Source organism: Anas acuta, chromosome 1 (genome assembly GCF_963932015.1).
Source record: "Anas acuta chromosome 1, bAnaAcu1.1, whole genome shotgun sequence".
Taxonomy (NCBI): domain Eukaryota; kingdom Metazoa; phylum Chordata; class Aves; order Anseriformes; family Anatidae; genus Anas; species Anas acuta.
In genome coordinates, this window is record NC_088979.1 from 199,028,139 (window position 1) to 199,047,748 (window position 19,610).

At 42.7% G+C, this 19,610-nt stretch overlaps 1 protein-coding gene across 14 annotated transcripts in view; it reads right to left on the minus strand.

The window, feature by feature from the left end:
• Nucleotides 1-19,610, minus strand: part of CELF2 (CUGBP Elav-like family member 2) — a 558,673-nt gene that overhangs the window by 93,785 nt on the left and 445,278 nt on the right. For all 14 annotated transcript variants that reach the window (XM_068670066.1, XM_068670060.1, XM_068670059.1 and 11 more), the window contains one exon: nucleotides 5,997-6,079. In XM_068670066.1, coding sequence (XP_068526167.1) covers nucleotides 5,997-6,079 — 83 coding nt within the window. The remainder of the gene's footprint in view (nucleotides 1-5,996; nucleotides 6,080-19,610) is intronic.

Genomic DNA, 19,610 nt, shown 5'->3' on the forward strand with positions numbered 1-19,610 from the left:
TGTCTTATAGCCCAGTTCCTCGAAATAGACTCTCCCTGGGAATTCCCCACTTTCCCATCTGCTTATTTTTATCATTTAAATGCTTCTACACTTTTCAGATCCTTCATTAAACAGCATTTGGCCATGCTATATGGGTACTGAATTAGTTTAATTTGTCATCATAAATCAATCACTCCAAACCCTTAACTAACTTAATTACTCTCTGAATTCCCTTTCTGTTTGTCAAAATCTCTCAAAGTCACTGATATCTCATATTCAGGCTATTATTCAAGTCGTATTGGATGATTACCTTTTTATTACAGGTAATTTTTACATAATGTTCATACAGTACTGACAACTCATAAGGCCTAAAGCAGAGAAGCAGACTGGTTATTAAAACGCTATTCCAGAAAGGAGTGTGCAATGATATTCATTAGAAATGAGCAGAACTCATGAAGGAAAATGAAAATCAGAAATATACTTTTTTTTTTTTTTTTCTCCTTGTGAGACAATCCACTTGTTTTATCAGCAAGTGATTGTGGATCCAAACAAAGCCGCTATGGATGGCTGCATTTTGGAATGAGTTATTCTGATTATGTTGGAGGTTAAATAACCCGATAACCCGACACAGATTCCTCTTCCATTTTACAACCCCTTATGCCAAATGCACATGGAGGGGCCATGGTGTTGCCTTTGCCCATCTACAGGATACCGACAGCGGGGCAAACAAGAAGACAGCCTGAGCTTTACACCCAACGAGAAACGTGAGCTGCCCTGCAGAGGCAAGGGGAAGCCCCACAGACGCTGGCATTGTGCTGATTGACAGGCAGCCTGCTGCAGGGCAGGGGGAAGCCTCTTGGGAAAGGGCACCCGCACTGGCCAATGGCCTAAATTCCTCTTTAAAATATAGTTTCACTTATTTTCGCATCCCTAAATGGACTCCGAGGTTTCTTTCAACTAGCACACAATGCTTAGGGAAAAGTTCCCTCTAAGGCAGTCCTGTTTCCCTAGCACGTGAAGGGCATTTTATAAAGCCAGTAGTGATTCATATAATGTAAAAAATGAAAGTCTTTTCCTTGACAACATCTGGCAAAAAGGAGGCCATTAATATTTTACAAGACAGTTAGATCCTACAAACTCCACCTTGCTGTTAAAATTTAAAGAGCTTTCTCAAAACTGTGTTTCTCCGTTGTTACACCTTTAATTAAATTGATTCATACAGCTAATGTTCCTATTTCATGCCAGAACTTCAGTGCAAAGGGCTTGCTGCTATTTGGAATATGTATATCCCACTTGAAATAAGAACCACGTAAACTATTAGTCTGTTAAATGCACAGGAGTGCTGACACCTAAACCAGTGCAGGCTGCTAATTATTTTTGTGATAACCTCTTCTATGAGGATATAGGCAACAACATAGAGGCAACAAATGATCTTTGTCATGTCAGGTGAAACTAACTGCAAATACAAAACAGACTCCAAAGAGACTTAGGTCTTGATTTTAGAAAAGGATTCCTGTAGATTCCTGGATCGAACAGCGTCTGCTCAAAGTCCATTTATTCAGCTGCTGGGCTTCAAGAATCCAACCAACATCTAGTCCTCCTCTTATGTATCGGCATTTAACTCTTTCTAAGAAATCCTACCCAATGCACTAGTTAGCCAAATAGAGAGGATTCTGTTTTTAATCTAGTATATACATTAAAACCAAACCAAAAAATGTCAGTATCACAAACACCTCTGAGAGCAGCCCCAGCATACAGCTCATCAAGGTTTGCCCTCTCCATAAAAGCCAATTTTCACTAAGCAGCACATTAGAGCATGGGGGGACTAAAATTATTACATCTAACTGAAGACAGAATAAATTTAGATGGGAAGAATTTATTGGATTATTTTGTTCAGGGAATAGAAGCTACACACCTCTAGCAAAGCCATGAGATTCTTAATGAAGATGAGACTAGTTAAGTCTTGGTTCTACACCTCATCCCAATTATTATAATCAAATTGATTTCTTCCCTTTTCTCCCCTCTGCCTTTTAAAACAAAATCCACACCAACTTTCATACTGTAAGAAGGCAACTGTAACTTGAATAACACAAACCGCATCCCTACGAGCTAGTGTATGAGCTATGTGCTTGCATGCTATATTTGAAAAGACACATCTGAAAATTCATGTTGTTCATTTCTGAGGCATAAAAGCCACTTGTGATGCCAGTACCAAGTAAACAGAAGAGAACTGTCCCTATTTCACTGATATGTATCATATATATCAATATGCATGCATTTCTCAAACACTGCCTATCTTTTTCTCTGCCTAGTAGCAATGCTACTGTAACAAGTGATATCTAAATACACTTTTGGGGAAAGATAAAAGTTCCATTATATGACAAGGAATATTATGTCTAACAGAGAGATTATAATAATCATGAGTGAAAAGAAGATGTTTGATCCTGCTTATGCTGAAAGTTTTTAAAATTTATAAAAAAAAAATCTTTTAAATGAATTTTATCCTCAGGAAAATGATTAAAACAAGAAAAGCCTTGAGATGTCAGCTGGTGACATGTTTTTCTTCTTTATCTTTCTTTTTTGTTGTTGTTGCTGTGAAAAAAATCTGAGAGAATACAGCAAAGTGCATCATTAACTTCTTATTAATTTCATAATACAAAGGCAATTCAGTTAAAATAGTGGTGCTGCAACTTTAAATTACAGAACTAGCTTGGTATTTAATGAGAGATTTAGCACAGCAGGGTTTCTGTTAAATTAAGTTGTGCCTTCACATCACAGTGGGAAAACAGGTGTATATTGGTTTAGAATTATGGAAATGTTGACTAATTCCAAGGCTTGTAATCAAACAGCAAGGCACCCTGCAATATTTTCTTCCAAGATTCTGCATTAATCATTTATGTCTGGTCTTACTTTCTTCATGTCCACTAAAAGGGTGCAGCTCAAAGGAGCAGATAAAGCGTTCGTGTTTTCATGTCTCTGTTACGGATGAGGTCCACGCAGAAAGCAGATACAGAAACAGAGCACTGCAGGCTTTGCTCAAATAGACACCTAAATTAAGCTGAACATGCAGAAGGGGGATAGGTTTCACTCTACAAAAGCACTTTTTTGGCTTCGTGAGTATTGATCCCCAACCTGCTTACTGAGCAACACAGAGCAGGTCTGCATTTAAGAAATGGAGAGGCAGAGACCAGAGATAACCTGGCTGCAATCATTTAATGCACACAGTGCAGGGCCACATGTATCCCTCTCCCCAGGCCTGCAGCAGGATGGGTGATACCTACATGCAGGCAAGGTGCAGCTGCTGTGGCATCCCTGCTCTTGTATCTGCCCTAATTATGTACCTCAAACCAGTAAAGCACTTGCTTGTGCCCCTGACTTTTTTTTTTCCTGGGCTATTCAGGGATGCTTCTTATCTGACGTATGGTTGTATATCAGCAAAAGCTGAAGGCACATCTTCTATTTCCAAATACACCTTCTTATTGTACCTCCCACATAGCACATCTTGTTTACTGGAAGCAAGCTGATGCCTGAATAAACCTGATCCAAATTCATTCCTTGTAACCCCAACAGACAATTGCTTCCATTTGCTCTGAAAGAGACTGTTTCGCACACGGGCTATCCACTACCAATCCCTGCTAGCTCAGGGAAAGCTGCTTAGTGGGCCAGATCTAACAGCATGGAAATTGCTAAAATTCATAGGAGGAGAATCCTGCGCAAGTGAAGTGTTTTCTGCATGTGTGCCACAACTTTAAAACACACATAAATGAAGATATTTTGGGAATATCCTGATGCAGCATAACAGTATCACAATATATGCTGAATGTCAGCCTACAACAGAATCTGTTTTATAATACATGTACACGTCGAATTGTTCCTGAAGTAATGAATCTGTTTTTGAGTTGGTTCTTTTTATTAGAGATGTATCTTTAAGAAGAAGGTATAAAAATTTATCTCCAAGTAAAATCTTAACATCCCTGGCAGTATCAGGAGAAATTTTAAAGCCCAGGCCCCAGTGTCATGGGAATGCAATTTTCACATTTCCTTAAAAGAAAAGTTTGCAGCCTTGTGTTCAGGATGGAAAAACAGAGCTTGAAAAGAAACATTTTAAATGACACAGAGCTAGAGGCAGCATTGGAAAAAAAAGGTTATATTTCTGAGCTTTATTTAAAAAAAAAATAAAAAGGTGCAGTAACCTCTTTAACTGCTGCATGCTCCTCAGCTATAAAGAAGCAGAGGAGAAAATGATGCCCTGCTCAAGTAAGATGCTATGCAGAGCTGAGCCAGCTTTGCCACCCGTACATGGGTATCTCAGGGAAAGGAGGCTGCCCCTCTGAGTCACCCGTGGATTTATCTAAGACCTCTAAAAACAGAGCTGCCAGCTTGTGGGGCTCAGGGAAGAAAAGAGGAGCACCAGCAGCTCAGGAGCACCTCCGTTGGAGTGTCCATCCCACCTAGACAGCCTGCACGGCCACTCGACTGAAAGCCTGTTGGAAATGACTTGGGTTTGGAGAGCAGTTATACAATGAGCTGGGTTAACTTCAGCGTTAGCTGAATTGAGTTTGGGAGTGTTCAGCTAAGGGCTTGGCATTTTCTAGCAGTGGGGATGGGAACCAACAAGTGGAGCTGCAGAACCAGAGGATGCTGTGATTCAACCCGAGCTCCAAGGGGGTCTCAAAGGCACCTTCCCTGAGGGGTCCCTCAGTACCTTCTTTTCTCTGTGAGGACAGCACATCATCCCAAATATCCTTAAAAGCTGAACCTGCCACTTCGACTATTGACATTTACCCTTGTAATGGCCAGATGCTGGAAAAATTTACTCGAATCTAAAGTTGCACAATTGTTCTTTGATTTTCCTCTAAGCTGGCTGGTCTCTGCAGATTCCCTCCCACCCCGTCCAGCATTTCCACTTGCAAATGACAGAGGAATCCCATTCTACCTCTGAGAATGAGCAGGGCTCATGGGGAACTATCCAACATACTTCTCCTCATTGGTCATTTCCATGACAGATGAGGTGACTTTCCTAATAGCAGTTACATAAAGTGGGCCAGACAGACGTGACTTTTTTTCAAACAGGTAGTGTCCAATATCATACAGCATGCAGGAGCTAAAGAAGATATTGGCCATATAACTGCCAGTCCAACCATTATTCTGTTTATTTATAGCAATGATGTATATTTATTTTTTTGTGTGTAACCATACAAGCCATACATATATTGGAACATTTGCCCTACATCAAGAGGGAATATATCCCTATCCCTTATAGTTTTCCATTTCAATCCCCAAAGTATTTGGCTGCAACCAGCAGAACAAATGAAAACATTAGAACAAGAAGACTTCAGAGTTAAGTCATGCAATTACCAGCGATATCCTTCGCTCCAGACCTGTAACTCAAGTCTGAACCACCGCAGGATAACAAGCTACAGTTTGTAGGATTAGCCCAGTAACACAAGCACAACTGTTTTAAGCACCGGTGGGATGTATCAGTGGGAGCAGGGTGCTGAGCAGTGGCGGTGGCAGGGAGCAGGATGGCTCTGTGCAGGCAGCGATGTGGTGCTGTGCTCTGTGGTCCCCTGATGTGCAGCCATCACGATAATGCAGGCAGTTGTTTAGAAACCATGTCTACAAAGGCTGCGTTTAATGAAGTTGGCTGTATTTTGTCTTTTCCTCTTCTCTCCCTTTTGAAACTAGAGTCCCCAGTGGTGCAGTGTTTTTCTGCCATATGTTTCCCCCCCCCTCCCTTCTGTAAAAAAAATAAAATTGGATCTACCTTGCACTTCAGTAACTGCCTCTAGTCAGCAGGAATCAGCACTATTTCCAGCCAAGGGACTTTCTACAGAAGAGCAACTGCCTTTGGAGATAATGCCATTGCTACAGGACTGGCACTGTTACAGGATAGGCCATCCGGTTTGTCACCCTCCCAAGAGACCAAGGTCATTTGGGGCACTAAGCAGCATCTCAAGCAAAAGGGCTATTTTCTGGCAATGAAATAATTAGGATCAAAAAGTAAATGTACTCACCCCAGGTAAAGTTTTAATATTGTGCAGTGCATTCTGTGCCTCAAGAGCAGCTTTTCTTGTATAAAATGTTACGAAACAACAACCTATAGAGAGAAATGAAAAGCTTTCAGAAATTAGTGAGTATGATTTGTGAGAGTACAATAGGGAGGCAGAAAAAACTGGTTGAACAACACATTATGAAAGCTGAAAATGTGAATTACCATGAGGCTGCCTGAATGACATGAATAAAAGAAAGCTTGTATGGTTTAAAATAAAAAGTCACCCCCTGTGCATTGCATCTATAGCACACCTACATTGTTAGTGAACTGTAATCACTTAGAAATTAAGTTAACTAAAATCCAATTGGCTTTGTATGGTGTAAATAAGGTTATATTTTTCTGAAGGCTCCCCATTACACTTTGAATATAAGCAACATGGCAAGCTCAAACCAGTAGGAATTCATTCTTGCATCCCAGGCAGAAAATCAGGACCTCATTTAAAGGGCCTTATATGTAAGGTTTGCTTTGCCTATATGCAAGGAGCTAAGGTTTGCTCCCCCCTTTCTGAAACCTGCTGAGACTGGAGGTAGAACGCCCATCTCAGCTGCAAGAGGGAAAACAAGCTGCAGGAGAATTTGCCACAGGTGGGATAGTGGAGGCAGCTGGTGGCTGGCTGCACCATGTGAGGCTGTGCTCACCCTGCACCTGCCTAACCACCTTTAGTTTCGGTACAGCAGCTTCAGTTGCCATAATCCCTCATTTTCCCATTGGCAGCATGGTGCAACTGAGCATATGTAGGATCAGACACAGGTTGCTGCTTCCCATTGCAAACGCAGCCAGTCCTGCAGGACACGCAGCCCAGGCAGCTCAACACCCACCCAGGGTGAGGCCAGGACTCAGGGACAGCTATAACATCTTGGTGTGGGACAAAAAAAAAAAAAAAATAGAAAAAAGGACCAGGAGCTGAGCTGCTTCAGTCTGTAATGACTCTTAGGCTATGTCCCACTGCATGTTTTCCAGCAATGAAGTCTGTGAGGTTGCTGCTCCTAGGCATGCACGGTGCATGGAGAGAGCTTTCTGCAGGAGGACCTCGTATCCCCATTCCAGGTGGGGTCCTCTACATGATAACCTAGTTTGTAACTTCAGCCTGACTTCCAGCCAGAGAGAAAACACCTTGAGAGCATCACTGCAGCACTGGGTGCTTAACACAAGGAAAATTGCCCCTGAAACAGCTCACACCCAGCACAGTGTCAGTGTTATAGGCACGCTCACAAAGCCTAACCTGCTGCTGCTCTGTCCATATGGGAAAGGGGTTGGGGCTGAATGCAGCCCTAGTGCTGTGGACGTGGGCAGCCCCTGCTTTGGAGCTATGTCACCCTAAGAAGTGGCACCCAAACTGCTCTGGAGCTCTGTGGTCAGGGGGTTTGGTGACCCAGCCGGTACGGGGACAGTCTGCTGGGAGGCCGAAGTGAATGCTGAGGTAAAAACCTACTTCACAGCAAACAAAACAATGGCGATTTTACTGCCGAATCAGCAAACAATCCTATTGTCTTAATCCTTGACAGAGATTTGTTGCAGCTCCAGGGAAATGCCAAAACCAAACAGTTAGTAGAAGAAACCTCAGCTCCCGAGCCTCAGCGCTGGCCTTCCTGCTCCCTTGGAGCGTGACACAGGCCAGATACTCTGTCCTTTGCTTGCAGCGGCTCCCTAGTGCTTCCCAAGGTGAAACACCACGTCACCCCTGGCGTGCCAGCTTTTATTCAGCCTCTCAGCCTTGCTGTAGCAGTAAAGGGGACCGAGGACAAAGCACGCACAGGAGGACACAAGCAAGGGCTCCATCCAGAATCCCCCCTCTGCTGCCTCCTGCTTGGCTCCAGCTGTGCACTGCTCCGTGAACGCTCCCTCTGGCTTTGCAGCAGGGCCGGTGACAACCATTACCTTTACAACAAGCAAAGGTAATCATGTATTCCCAGCTGGAATACGGCGAGTTTATCCCTTAACAGAAAAGCACTTGCAGGCAGCATAATACACAGGCACGAAGGTAATGCTGACTTAACACAGCTGGGAGAAACACTTCTCGTAGTGCCAACAGATTCCTTAAAATTTCACAGTTCACGAAAGAGAAGGTTTGATAATTATTTCAGTGAGCTGAACACTGTTCGATAGGGATGGCTATTACAGACAGCCACAGCCTGTTAGGGTTTGTGCTTCCTGTGAGTGCTTCTAAATCTTCTATTCCACTGGTAAACTCTGCAAATTTTAATTATTCGAATCCAGAGTTAAAATGGGAAACGAATCAGAGTTTGTGACATTAAGTAGCAAAACTTTGAGAAAACAGCATGGCATATTTCTGTCCTGCCAGCTGGTTCCAAAGTCTATCATCTCCTACTACTGCGTCTGTATTTGTTTCATTAGCTGTTTAGTATACAGCTTTTTAAGCAGGAGAGAGGATTCTGAGGAAAAAATACCAAGTAATAGTCATGACCTTGCAATTGTGATGTCCTTACCATGGGTCTGAAGAATTTCGTTTTGGATTTGGACTCTGTGGGCTTATTCTCATAAGATGTTTGGAAGCTTTGGGTTCATCATTCTTGGCACCACTTGAAAGAACTGCAGTTGAAAGATGAATACCCCAAGAAATACCCTTTAACTAGTCGTTTTTGGGGAGCAATTGTGTAAGAGAGAAAAATGTCTCTGGGAATGAAGACTGGGAGAAAACACAGCAGGAAATACACGTTTCCAGCAGGTTAGCAGCCTGAGATGGTGCCTTTTAACCCCACAGATTGACACATCTGAAAATACACACAGATAAAATCATTATCTGTACTAATTTTGCTTGCGTCTTATTAAAGAAATACAACAAAATGATGGTTTGCCTTGCTTTGGGGAGAGCATGGACACAATCTGTGGATTCTTGATTCTGATGCTCTCTGACAAAGAGGTTGGGGCTGGACTGAAGAAAAAAGAAAATATGAAAATCCAGACCAGGAGCGGTGAACATGCACACAGTCCCAGAGGAAATGCTAGAGCTTAGCCTATGGAGGTGCTCACTGCCAAGGTACACACACCGCTGCAGCTCCAAAAACCCAGCTTTGAAGATGCCTTAAGTGTAAAATCCCTTTGGCTCAGGACCACGTGCCACAGGAGAAAATACGGAGTTCAGTTGTTTCTGCAGAAATATTGGAAGGGAAGAGTGCTGTGTAAAAAGACAGGGCTCATGTGTGCTGTTGGGCTGGTAGCTGGGCCCTGCTGAAGAACAGCTAGGAAGCAACTTTTCTGTTCCACTTTCCCTAAGAAAATGCAATATTACCATAGCCAAATCAGTGACACCACTGGACAATAAAAAGTATGTTTCCTAAGAGAAAAGAAAAAAAAAACAACACACCTTCGTCTCTTCAGTCCCCTGCACATATAATCATGGTTTCATCAGCAGCAGACACGACAGCAGCTTGAACCCCAGCTAAACCTTTCTGACATCCAAATACCCAAAAGCCTGACAGTGATAACCTTCTCCCCTCCTATTCAGGACTACTTATACGGCAGATTGACTTGTGGACATGGTTCTGCCTATTCTCAGTCAGCCCAGTTTAGCTCTGATTTAACTTTGTGTGGACTAGCTTCTTCTTGACTGAAGGAATGGGAGCTCATGCCTCCAAAACAGCAAATCCCCTTTGTTTTCGTACACTGGTTGTGGTCTAGCTGGATTTACTCGAGCACACTTTACTCTCTATTTACTCCAGCATACGACATCTCTGCTCTGTACCTAGAAAAAATACTGAATGAATCATACGGATCCCTACAGTCCCTTAAGGACATCGGCAACAACTTTGTGGCTATTCTGCCAGATGCTTGAACAGACTGAATGAAAGCTGCCACCCTGCACTGTACAGCATCTGGTAGCAGCAAACAGGGGACCTGAGAAACAACGCAGTGAGCAGTCCTACTTCTCAGTGCTTCTGGTGATCAAATGCTGCAGTGTAGACACTACAATGCTCAACTTCAACACCTCATTAAAAAAAAAAAAGGAAAAAGATCTCTTATCTCAGCTTGTTTTGTCTTTTTTTTTTTTTTTTCCAAAGGAAATTTAGTGCCAGAAAAAGACCTTGAGGTCCCAGCCATTGGGAGAGAGTTGACACATTCAATTCTCCATGACACATCCAATTCACAAGCCCCTACTCAGGCTGCCAAAGGCACCAATTAGCACCACTGGTGGTGATTTTTTTTTTTTTTTTTCCAACAGCAACCTGTTTAGCAAGACACCAATGGGGGCAAACAGCCTCACGTATGGCTGGAAACAGCTTTACTTGAGTCACTGTCAAAGATGGCACCAACGGATTGCACGGGGATTGTGCAGCTCCGGCTTCACTAAAACAACCGTTTAGAAGTTAGGGATGGAAATAAGAAAGCAAACAGCAAGGACACTCACAATACCACATTCACCTTTGATTTTCTGCTGACAGTGAAATTGGGCTTCTGAAGGATGTTTGTGCACATTGTGGAATTAAGATAAAACACAAAGCTTTCACCAGGAAAGTTCAGAAAATGCTAGTCCTCCTGTGAGCTATTTTCAGGGAGCTGTTGGTGACCTCCTGCAAGAGGACTTCTCCTTCTGTGTGACTTTTTCATTGAACTAGGCGTTGGTGAAACACTTGTCCCCATCCACCCTGCAGTGTGGACACACAGAGCTGTGCCACTGCCTTCATGGGATACCAGAATGGGTTGGGTTGAAAGGGACTTCAAAGCCCACCCAGTTTCATTCAGAATTGGATTATGTATGTTGTGGCAGGGAACATAAACACATACAAATCAGGTTTATAGCATCAAGACAATTTCATGTCATTACCAGCTAATGTGTCCCTAAAGAAACCAGACCTGCATGCTGGGATGTGAGTTGAGCTCTAATAGTCTGGGCTTGCAAGTAGATGAATCCCAGAATGGTTTGGGTTGGAAGGGATCTCAGAGCCCACCCAGTGCCACCCCCTGCCATGGGCAGGGACACCTCCCAGCAGCCCAGGCTGCCCAAAGCCCCATCCAGCCTGGCCTTGGGCACTGCCAGGGATGGGGCAGCCACAGCTCCTCTGGGCAGCCTGTCCAGTGCCTCAGCACCCTCAGAGTAAAGAATTCCTCCCTAATGTCTAATCTAAATCTCTCCTCTTTCACTTTAAAGCCATTCCCTTGTCCTATCACTGCACTCCCTGATAAACAGCCTCTCCTCTTCGTTAGGTTGCAAGCTCCAGCGCAGACACCGCTAGGAGCTCATCCACGTCAGTATTTTTATCGCTTTCTCCCAATTCAAGCACAGACTAATTACTCCACGAGAACTGTTTACATCCCTAATTTTGAGCAGCAAACAAAAGGAAGCTCTCCTCCGCTCGGAGATGTGGTGGGCGCGCTCCTTGCTGGCTTTTAACAGCACTGGAATCTGTGTAAGAGGCTTAATCTCTCAGCCAGGATTTCATGCTTGAATGAATACGGCAACCTCCATCTTGCTTCGGGTGTGAAAACGCTCCTTACAGCTCCCAACACTGAATATACGGTTCCTAGTTTAAAGTTACCAGCAATTATACGCATGCATCCATATGAGAAAACCCTCAGCCACGGATGGGGATTAAGAGCTGCTGTTGTACATGGTGCTCTGCGCTTCTGATTTGCTTGAAGAAAAACCTGCTGCAATTTCTTGAAAATTTAACTTTGGGGAGTTGAAAGAGAAAAGATACAGGTGAAAAAAAACAAAACAAAACAAAACAACAAAAAAACCCTCATATTCTTTGGTCTGACTTATGAGTTTTTATAGTTTTCAACTGTCAAAATTTGTCAGTTTGGATCTCTGCTGCATTGTGCATATTATCACCTGCCGCCAGTATCTGAACCCTAACCATAGGGTATAGAAATACAAGAGCTTATCAGTGCGTCTGCAAAGCCTGCGACAACTTAAAAGTATGAAATTTGCTTTACCTTCCAGACTAATAAAATAAACACTTCAAAACAGCTATAATGATTATCTGATGATTGAACTCTGTATTCTTTTAGCACGTAATGGAATCCTGGCAGACAAATTCAATTCAAAATACATTCACATTCAGGACATCAACAAAGTCATCATGTTGTGAATTGAAAATTCCTTTAAAGGCTGCGTTTGAATTCTAAGGGGCTGACAGATCAAGGGACTGAAGGCCCTGGAAGGCTAAATGAGTGAAGTCCCGCTATGTTTCTTTCTTTCTGTGAATGAAGCTCACTTTTGTGTGTGCATTTGCAAGCAGAACAGGTGCTGGCTTCATACAAGCTTGGAATCTCAATTGGGACAGTAGCTTCTTGTCAATCCCGCACAGTTCAAGCTAGTTTAAGTGAAGGAGGATTTCTTTCTTTTTTTCCACCCCCTCCAAATGTTCCTCTCCTGATTTTCACATTGCTCTTCCACGACCAGAATTTAAGCATTACACCACGATTTAACAGGGCTGCATTTCTAAAGGGTCTCTTGCATTCCAGATGTTCATCCCAATGCTGAAAGACGTGCTCGGTAAATCACAAGCAGCTGCCTGAGCAGCATGATTTGCAGCCAAACACACCATGACCCACACTGTCATTTTCCAAAAGGCAATGGAGACATCAAAAATCCTCGCCCACCAAAGCCACTGAAAAGACCTATTGCTGCAGGAGCTCAGGTGCAGTTGGGCAACAAGCGTCTTTACATTCATTAATTTTGGTCAGCTCAATGGAAGCCTTGTCCGGTATTTATTCTGTATTACGGGTTTTAGCACAATTCGCTAACCAGAGTGAAAGACACCATTCTACTATTAGGAGAAGTGTTTCAAGCCTTAGAGATTCTGGTTTGGTGACTCCATACAAAAACTGAGAAAAAGATGAGCTGGCTGAATAGCAAATACAGACATTCCTGACAAAGGAAAGCAAAGCTTTTCCAGAAATAAAACTCTAACTGTTTCTGCAATTCCACTGAACAGAAAAAGAAGGTGGCTAAGGCAGAGGGAGGCATTTTTGATTCCTACCTGCACCATCCTCTTGCTCTATTGTACAGGGAGTCACTGAAGAGCACGATGGCAATGCTTCTCTCCTGAAGCAATCCCAGATAGAATTGCCATACGCTGCAGAAATCAACCTTTAACAATGCCGCCTCCCAATTAGCTCAGGTTTGCTAATAGTTTGATATAATTGGCACCCTGATGGAAACTGTATTACCAATCCTGTCACCAGTCAGGAACCCGAAACGCCACTCTAATGACAGCACATATTAGAGCAATGCCACTTCTAATATTAATACGTTAGCCGCAGGTAGGCTGGGGCTCATGTACCAGAAGGATTCACAAACAGGACATGCCAAATTCCACCCCGGGCTCTATTTTTTCGTCTGGTTATAACATCCAGGGCGGCAATAGACCAGCCCCAGCATGCCCCGAACCGCCCCTGTCGCATTATAGCACAACTGCTGCAGGCCTGGAGGAGCCCTGTAAATGGCCAATGAAAAATGATCCCACGGAGCTCAATTTTTTCAGCCCGTGCCTCGCAAGTTATGACGGCCTTTCTGTTAATTGGCCACAAGTCCTAGTTTGCTGTCAGCCTTCAGCTGCACCAGGGAGCTCTTTTGGAGGAGTCGTACTCTGTCATTCCCGTACCCTTGTGAATACAAATGCTCTCTATAAATGTCCTCTGCCTACAAAATGGAAGTATTTTTTTTTTCTATTCTTTTTTTTTTTTTTTTTTGACCTAGATTAAATTTGCTGAATTTTCAAGCCTTTTGGGAAAGCAGCGAAGAACTAATATGCACCGGTTCGTGTGCCACACCACTTCCCTGCCCATTATCATGTAAATTTTGACTAAAGTGCAACACAGATAGAAGAGATATCACGGGCAAAATTGCCAGAATCTGCTTTTCTTGCTCTCTGAAATAAGCCACTTACATTAAACAGTATTAAGTGTCTAATAGCTGTAAAAGTATCAGAAGAATTTCAATGTCCATTTTTCATATAGGACAATGACAGCTGTTAGCAAATTCCTGAGCTCTCTCGCTGCCTGCGTAATGACTGGGAAGCGAGCGGCCAGCACGCCGGCACGGCACGTCGGGGCTCTCTGGTTTCCTTCTGAAGGACAGGGCCAACTTCCACATCTGCAGCTTGGGAATGCTCATTCCAAATCTGTAGTAGATCGTGATAAAGGAGGGGGAGGAAGCGAATTCAGGATTGGATTATGTACGTTGTGGCAGGGTAAATAAACGCATACAAATCAGGTTTATAGCATCAAGACAATTTCATGTCATTACCAGCTAATGTGTCCCTAAAGAAACCAGACCTGCATGCTGGGATGTGAGTTGAGCTCTAATGGTCTGGGCTTGCAAGTAGATGAATCCCAGAATGGTTTGGGTTGGAAGGGACCTCAAAGCCCTCTCAGTGCCACCCCCTGCCATGGGCAGGGACACCTCCCAGCAGCCCAGGCTGCCCAAAGCCCCATCCAGCCTGGCCTTGGGCACTGCCAGGGATGGGGCAGCCACAGCTCCTTTGGGCAGCCTGGGCCAGGGCCTCATCACCCTCTGAATGAATAATTTCTTCCTAATGCCTACTCTAAATCTCCCCTCTTTTAGTTTAAAACCACTCCCACTTGTCCTGTCATTACACTCCCTGACAAAGAGTCCCTCCCCAGCTTTCCTGTGGGACACCTTTGAGCACTATGAGGTCTTCCTGAAGCCTCCACTTCTCTAAGCTAAATAACCCCAACTCCTTCAGCCTGTCTTCATAGCAGAGGTCTTCCAGCCCTCCGACCATCTTTGCAGTCCTCCTCTGGGCCCACTCTAACAGATCTGAGATTTCCAAACATAAACTTGGGAAATTCTGTGGTATTGGTGAGCGGTTGGTGGCATTGTACCCACACATCAGCATGGCATCAACACCCAATCTGTTCTGTGAAACAGCCAGGTGCTGGAAGCACCACCAGCCTGGCCTGGACTCTTCCTCCTCTACCACCCTTCCAAGCACCCAGCCAGTGTGCAACCCTTGGAGAGACATTTCCTGTTCAGTCCCAAGAGGAAGAAGGCTGTCCGCCAACCCCACAGAAAATCAGAGCCATTGCTCAGTGCCTTTTCTTCAGTTCACATTTTGTCCATTTACACTTCTAAATCTTGAAGATTGAACATAATTGGGATCACATACATCTGTACATACTGTTTACAAAAAAAAAAAAAAAAGTCTGCTTATAATAAAAACTTCTTGTCAGAGCTTTTGGAAAATAAAAATCTAAGTAAGTAGGACAGCAGGGGAGAGGCCAAGGAGACAACGGTCCAGTCTCCAGTTCTGTGATGGGTCTGCCTTGGGAATCTGTACTCCCCACTGGTAAAGTACAGAAAACAATATATATAGGATAAACAAGAAATATTTTTGTATTAATTGGAAATTGTTCTAAGTAAGGCCTGTCAATATCTGTGTATAAGGTATTACAAAGAAATGTGATGGGGATATTTACATGAAGCTACGACACAAACAATCATTTATTTCTCATGCTGCTTTATTTTTTTTTTTTATTTTTTTCCCCTCTATCTCTTCTTTTCTCCTTTTCCTTCATATTCTCACACTAACTCTCCTTAATGTTAAGTTCACATTCTCCTCCTCTCATATAAACCCTTACTTGTTTCCTCCCAGCAGCTGGTCACTGTTTCCTTTTTCTCCTTCCCCAGGTAACAACTATTGATTTAAAATTACTGGCTTTGAAATGCATTAACATCTTCAGCCACTGTGCAAGTGAACTCCTAAGTTTGTCTATATGCTAAATGTGTCTTTGGATATAGTACAAAAAGAGGATTCAGAGTGTAGATGCTAAAAAACATGGAAATTAAAAATTAAGATGTCCTCCCTTTATTGATACATTCTTACAGCAGATATCTAGAGTGACACTGTATTTCAATTCAAAAAGACTCTGCAAAGATCATGTTTATAGAAATCAATGTAGACAGGAACACATCTTTCTCAAATGACATTTCAAAAGCCCTACACTCTCTGGCCCTGATATTCACTTGTAGGAAATCAAACTTCATAGTCCATATCCCACTGTCGCTGGATTTCCACGTATGTTTTCTTTAATTAGAATGCTCAAGAAAGATCACTGAAGAGTGGTTTTCCCAATAAGACTTCCAGATCAATGCTGTGATTTAACCTCTAATTTTACTGTGACTCATAAGAAGCCATCCATCTACTAGTTCGGCTGTGATGCAAGTCTAGTGAAAATATTGAGAATAGTATAGCTTTACCAAACAATCCCTTTTAAATCTTCAAACCTTTGAGTATGTAGAGAGTTAATTGCAATTTATAAGACTACATTGTCATTACAAAAACCTGTACTGTGCATTTGAAATTATTTTCACTGGTTAAGTGCCAATGACATCCTGGGCTGCATTAGGCAGAGCATTGCCAGCAGGTTGAGGGAGGTGATCCTTGTCATCTGCTTGTCAGTGCTGAGACACAGCTGGGGTGCTGGGCTCCCTGGTACAAGAGAGACATGGACATACTGGAGAGAGGCCATCGAGATGATGGAGTGGAGCACCACTCCTATGAGGACAGGCTGAGAAAGTTGGGACTGTCCAGCTGGGAAAGAGAGGAAGGATCTTACCAATGTGTATACACAGATGAAGTGGCGAGTAAAGATGGTGCCGGGATCTTCTTAGTGGTGCCCAGTGAAATTCAAGAAAATGCAAGAAATTTTGAAGAAATTCCGTTTAAGCATAAGGATAAACTTTTTTAATGTTTAGGTTAATCAAAAAACTGGCATAGGTTGCGCAGAGAGGTTGTGAGTCTACATTCTTGGAGATATTCAAAACCTGCCTGGAAATGGCCCTGAGCAACCTGCTGTAGGCAACCCTGCTTTGAGCAAGGGGGTTGGATGAGATGAAGCCCAGAGGTCCCTTCTGACCTCTGCCTGTCTGTGATTCCGTGAAATGACAATGAAGGAATTTAAGTGGCTTTTTCACAATACCCTAGTAACACAATACAACTCCTTCAGAAATATATTGCAAGCTTATTTAACTTCAGCAAACAACATCAGTAAAATTGCTGTTTTATTGTTGTACTCATCAGTTGGGAACTAGCTCTCATTCACTAGCAAATTTTACACACAAGACAAGTTTTTTCATGGCAATAACACAGGGACTACTCTCTTCTTTACAAACATTCAAATCTCAGCATGGTCCTTGTTGCCACAGACACACAAGAATCACAGAATCACAGAATCACAGAATTTTCTAGGTTGGAAGAGACCTCAAGATCATCGAGTCCAACCTCTGACCTAACACTAACAGTCCCCACTAAACCATATCCCTAAGCTCTACATCTAAACGTCTTTTGAAGACTTCCAGGGATGGTGACTCCACCACCTCCCTGGGCAGCCCGTTCCAGTGCCTAACAACCCTTTCAGTAAAGAAATTCTTCCTAACATCCAACCTAAAACTCCCCTGGCGTAACTTTAGCCCATTCCCCCTCGTCCTGTCACCAGGCACATGGGAGAACAGGCCAACCCCCACCTCGCTACAGCCTCCTTTAATGTACTTATACAGAGCAATAAGGTCACCCCTGAGCCTCCTCTTCTCTAGGCTGAACAAGCCCAGCTCCTTCAGCCGCTCCTCATAGGACTTGCTCTCCAGGCCCCTCACCAGCTTCGTCGCCCTTCTTTGGACCCGGTCAAGCACCTCGATGTCCTTCTTGTAGCGAGGGGCCCAAAACTGAACACAGTACTCGAGGTGCGGCCTCACCAGAGCCGAGTACAGGGGGACTGTAAGAACATCTAGTATCACATCTTGTTTTCAGTAATATAACAAGAAATTTATGAGTTCAGAAGCATTAAGATGTATTTTTAAGTTACAGTTCATCCAGTCCTGTTGTATCTGTTACATCATGAAGTTTTGTTTAAATTCAGTGTACACCTCCAGTATTACGAGACCACCTAACCCACAGCACAGACAGCTCTGAAACTCTGCACTTGTGTCTTCTAAAGATGATTTAGGTAAGGCCAAATCTAGCAATACAAAGAGAAATGGTCCAGAGAGAAAGAGTTAGAAAAGAAGACACAGAGTAGAAAGATTGTTGGTGATACTTAATGCAAAAACATTTAAAATGAAACAACACAAATAATCAATCTTATTTTTTACCCAGAAACTTGTTAAGAAGACAGTGGATGGGTTGGTATCAACACTTGTTTGGATTTGGAAGTTTTGGTTACCATTTTTGCAACAGAATCTAAACCTGACCTTGGACAATTCATTTCTAGGAATAGAGTGTTGAAGTTCTTCTGAAAATAACGTTCAATGCCCATCTGAATCTTCAGATGCTTAAATGCTTTTGAACAATCTGGCCTTTAATCTCCCTGTGCCCCAGCTTCTCCTTGTAAAATGGAAAGAATAAAATGTCCTGAGCTCAAAGAAATGCTGTGAAGAAACCATAAAAAAAGAGAGAGAGAGAAAAAAGAGAGGTGAAAAGATACTGCAATAATAATGATGAGAACACTGCTTGCAAGTGCAGCTTCTAACTAACCGTCTACAGTCTGGCATGTTTCCTCCAAAAGTTTGCTTATAGGAAATGGAAGAAATCAATAGAAGACAGTCAAGTTGGTGTTAGGGGAACTTCAGCAGTTTGGAAAGAAATTCTAGCTTAAATATTGCCCTACAGTGAGCTTCATTCAACAGAGACCTATTTTCCCCCAACACCATCTAACCCTGTATCTTACTGCATTCGCATAAACCACTTAATAGGGGCTCCAATCTCTGCTGGTCAAAGACCTTCCAAAACCTCCACTTGGAGCTATGACTTGTTACAATATACACACTATTTTCAGGGAGCTAATTTTCATCCTTTTGAAAACCTGTTTTCTTAAAAATATGTAACTCTTCCCATCTTTATAACTCAGTTAAGTTATAATCCATTGTCTAAGTCATACTTCCTGTGCTATTTGCCCAAGATGCTTGCAATTCTTTCTTGACTTCAACTTTATAAACGCTTACGTATCTCATATTGATTCACAGACATTCACAGTTTGACTCTCACAGGGTCAGAGCACATGTCAAATCTTTCCCACATTGTGTACACCTTCAAGCAGCATTTCATCTAAGGAGCTTCACTTTCACTGAACTTGTTAGCAGTGACACATTTATTCCCCAATTAAGATTTTTTTTTTATATAACAGCAAGAAAAGAAAAGAAACAGAAGAAATTTCTGGCAACTCTTCTATCTTTCTAGTTGGTTGAAACAATTTTATGCAGATGAAGATGCAACTCTACAGAGCCTTTGAACTTTAAGCAGCATCTTTACTTGGCTTTGAACTCTCAACAGGGCCCATGATCTTTCAAAGCAATATATTCTGCCTGTGGAAGCTTCAAACAAGGGGAAAAAGGCATGGTTAGAAAAAACTGCAAAATGTTTTTTTTTTCCTTTTTTTTTTTTTTTTAATACTTGATGCTTCTGGAAATAAATAAATAAAAAAACACAACTGAGTGGTATCTGAAGAAGTGTATGCGGCACTCAAGTGTTTCCCTAATTAATTGTTTAGATGAGTGCTAAAATAAATGCAGCAGCAGCAAAGATAAACAAACCACTTTAGTAATAAAGCCATATATTTGTGCAGACACACAAAAATAAATGACAGCTCTTAATGA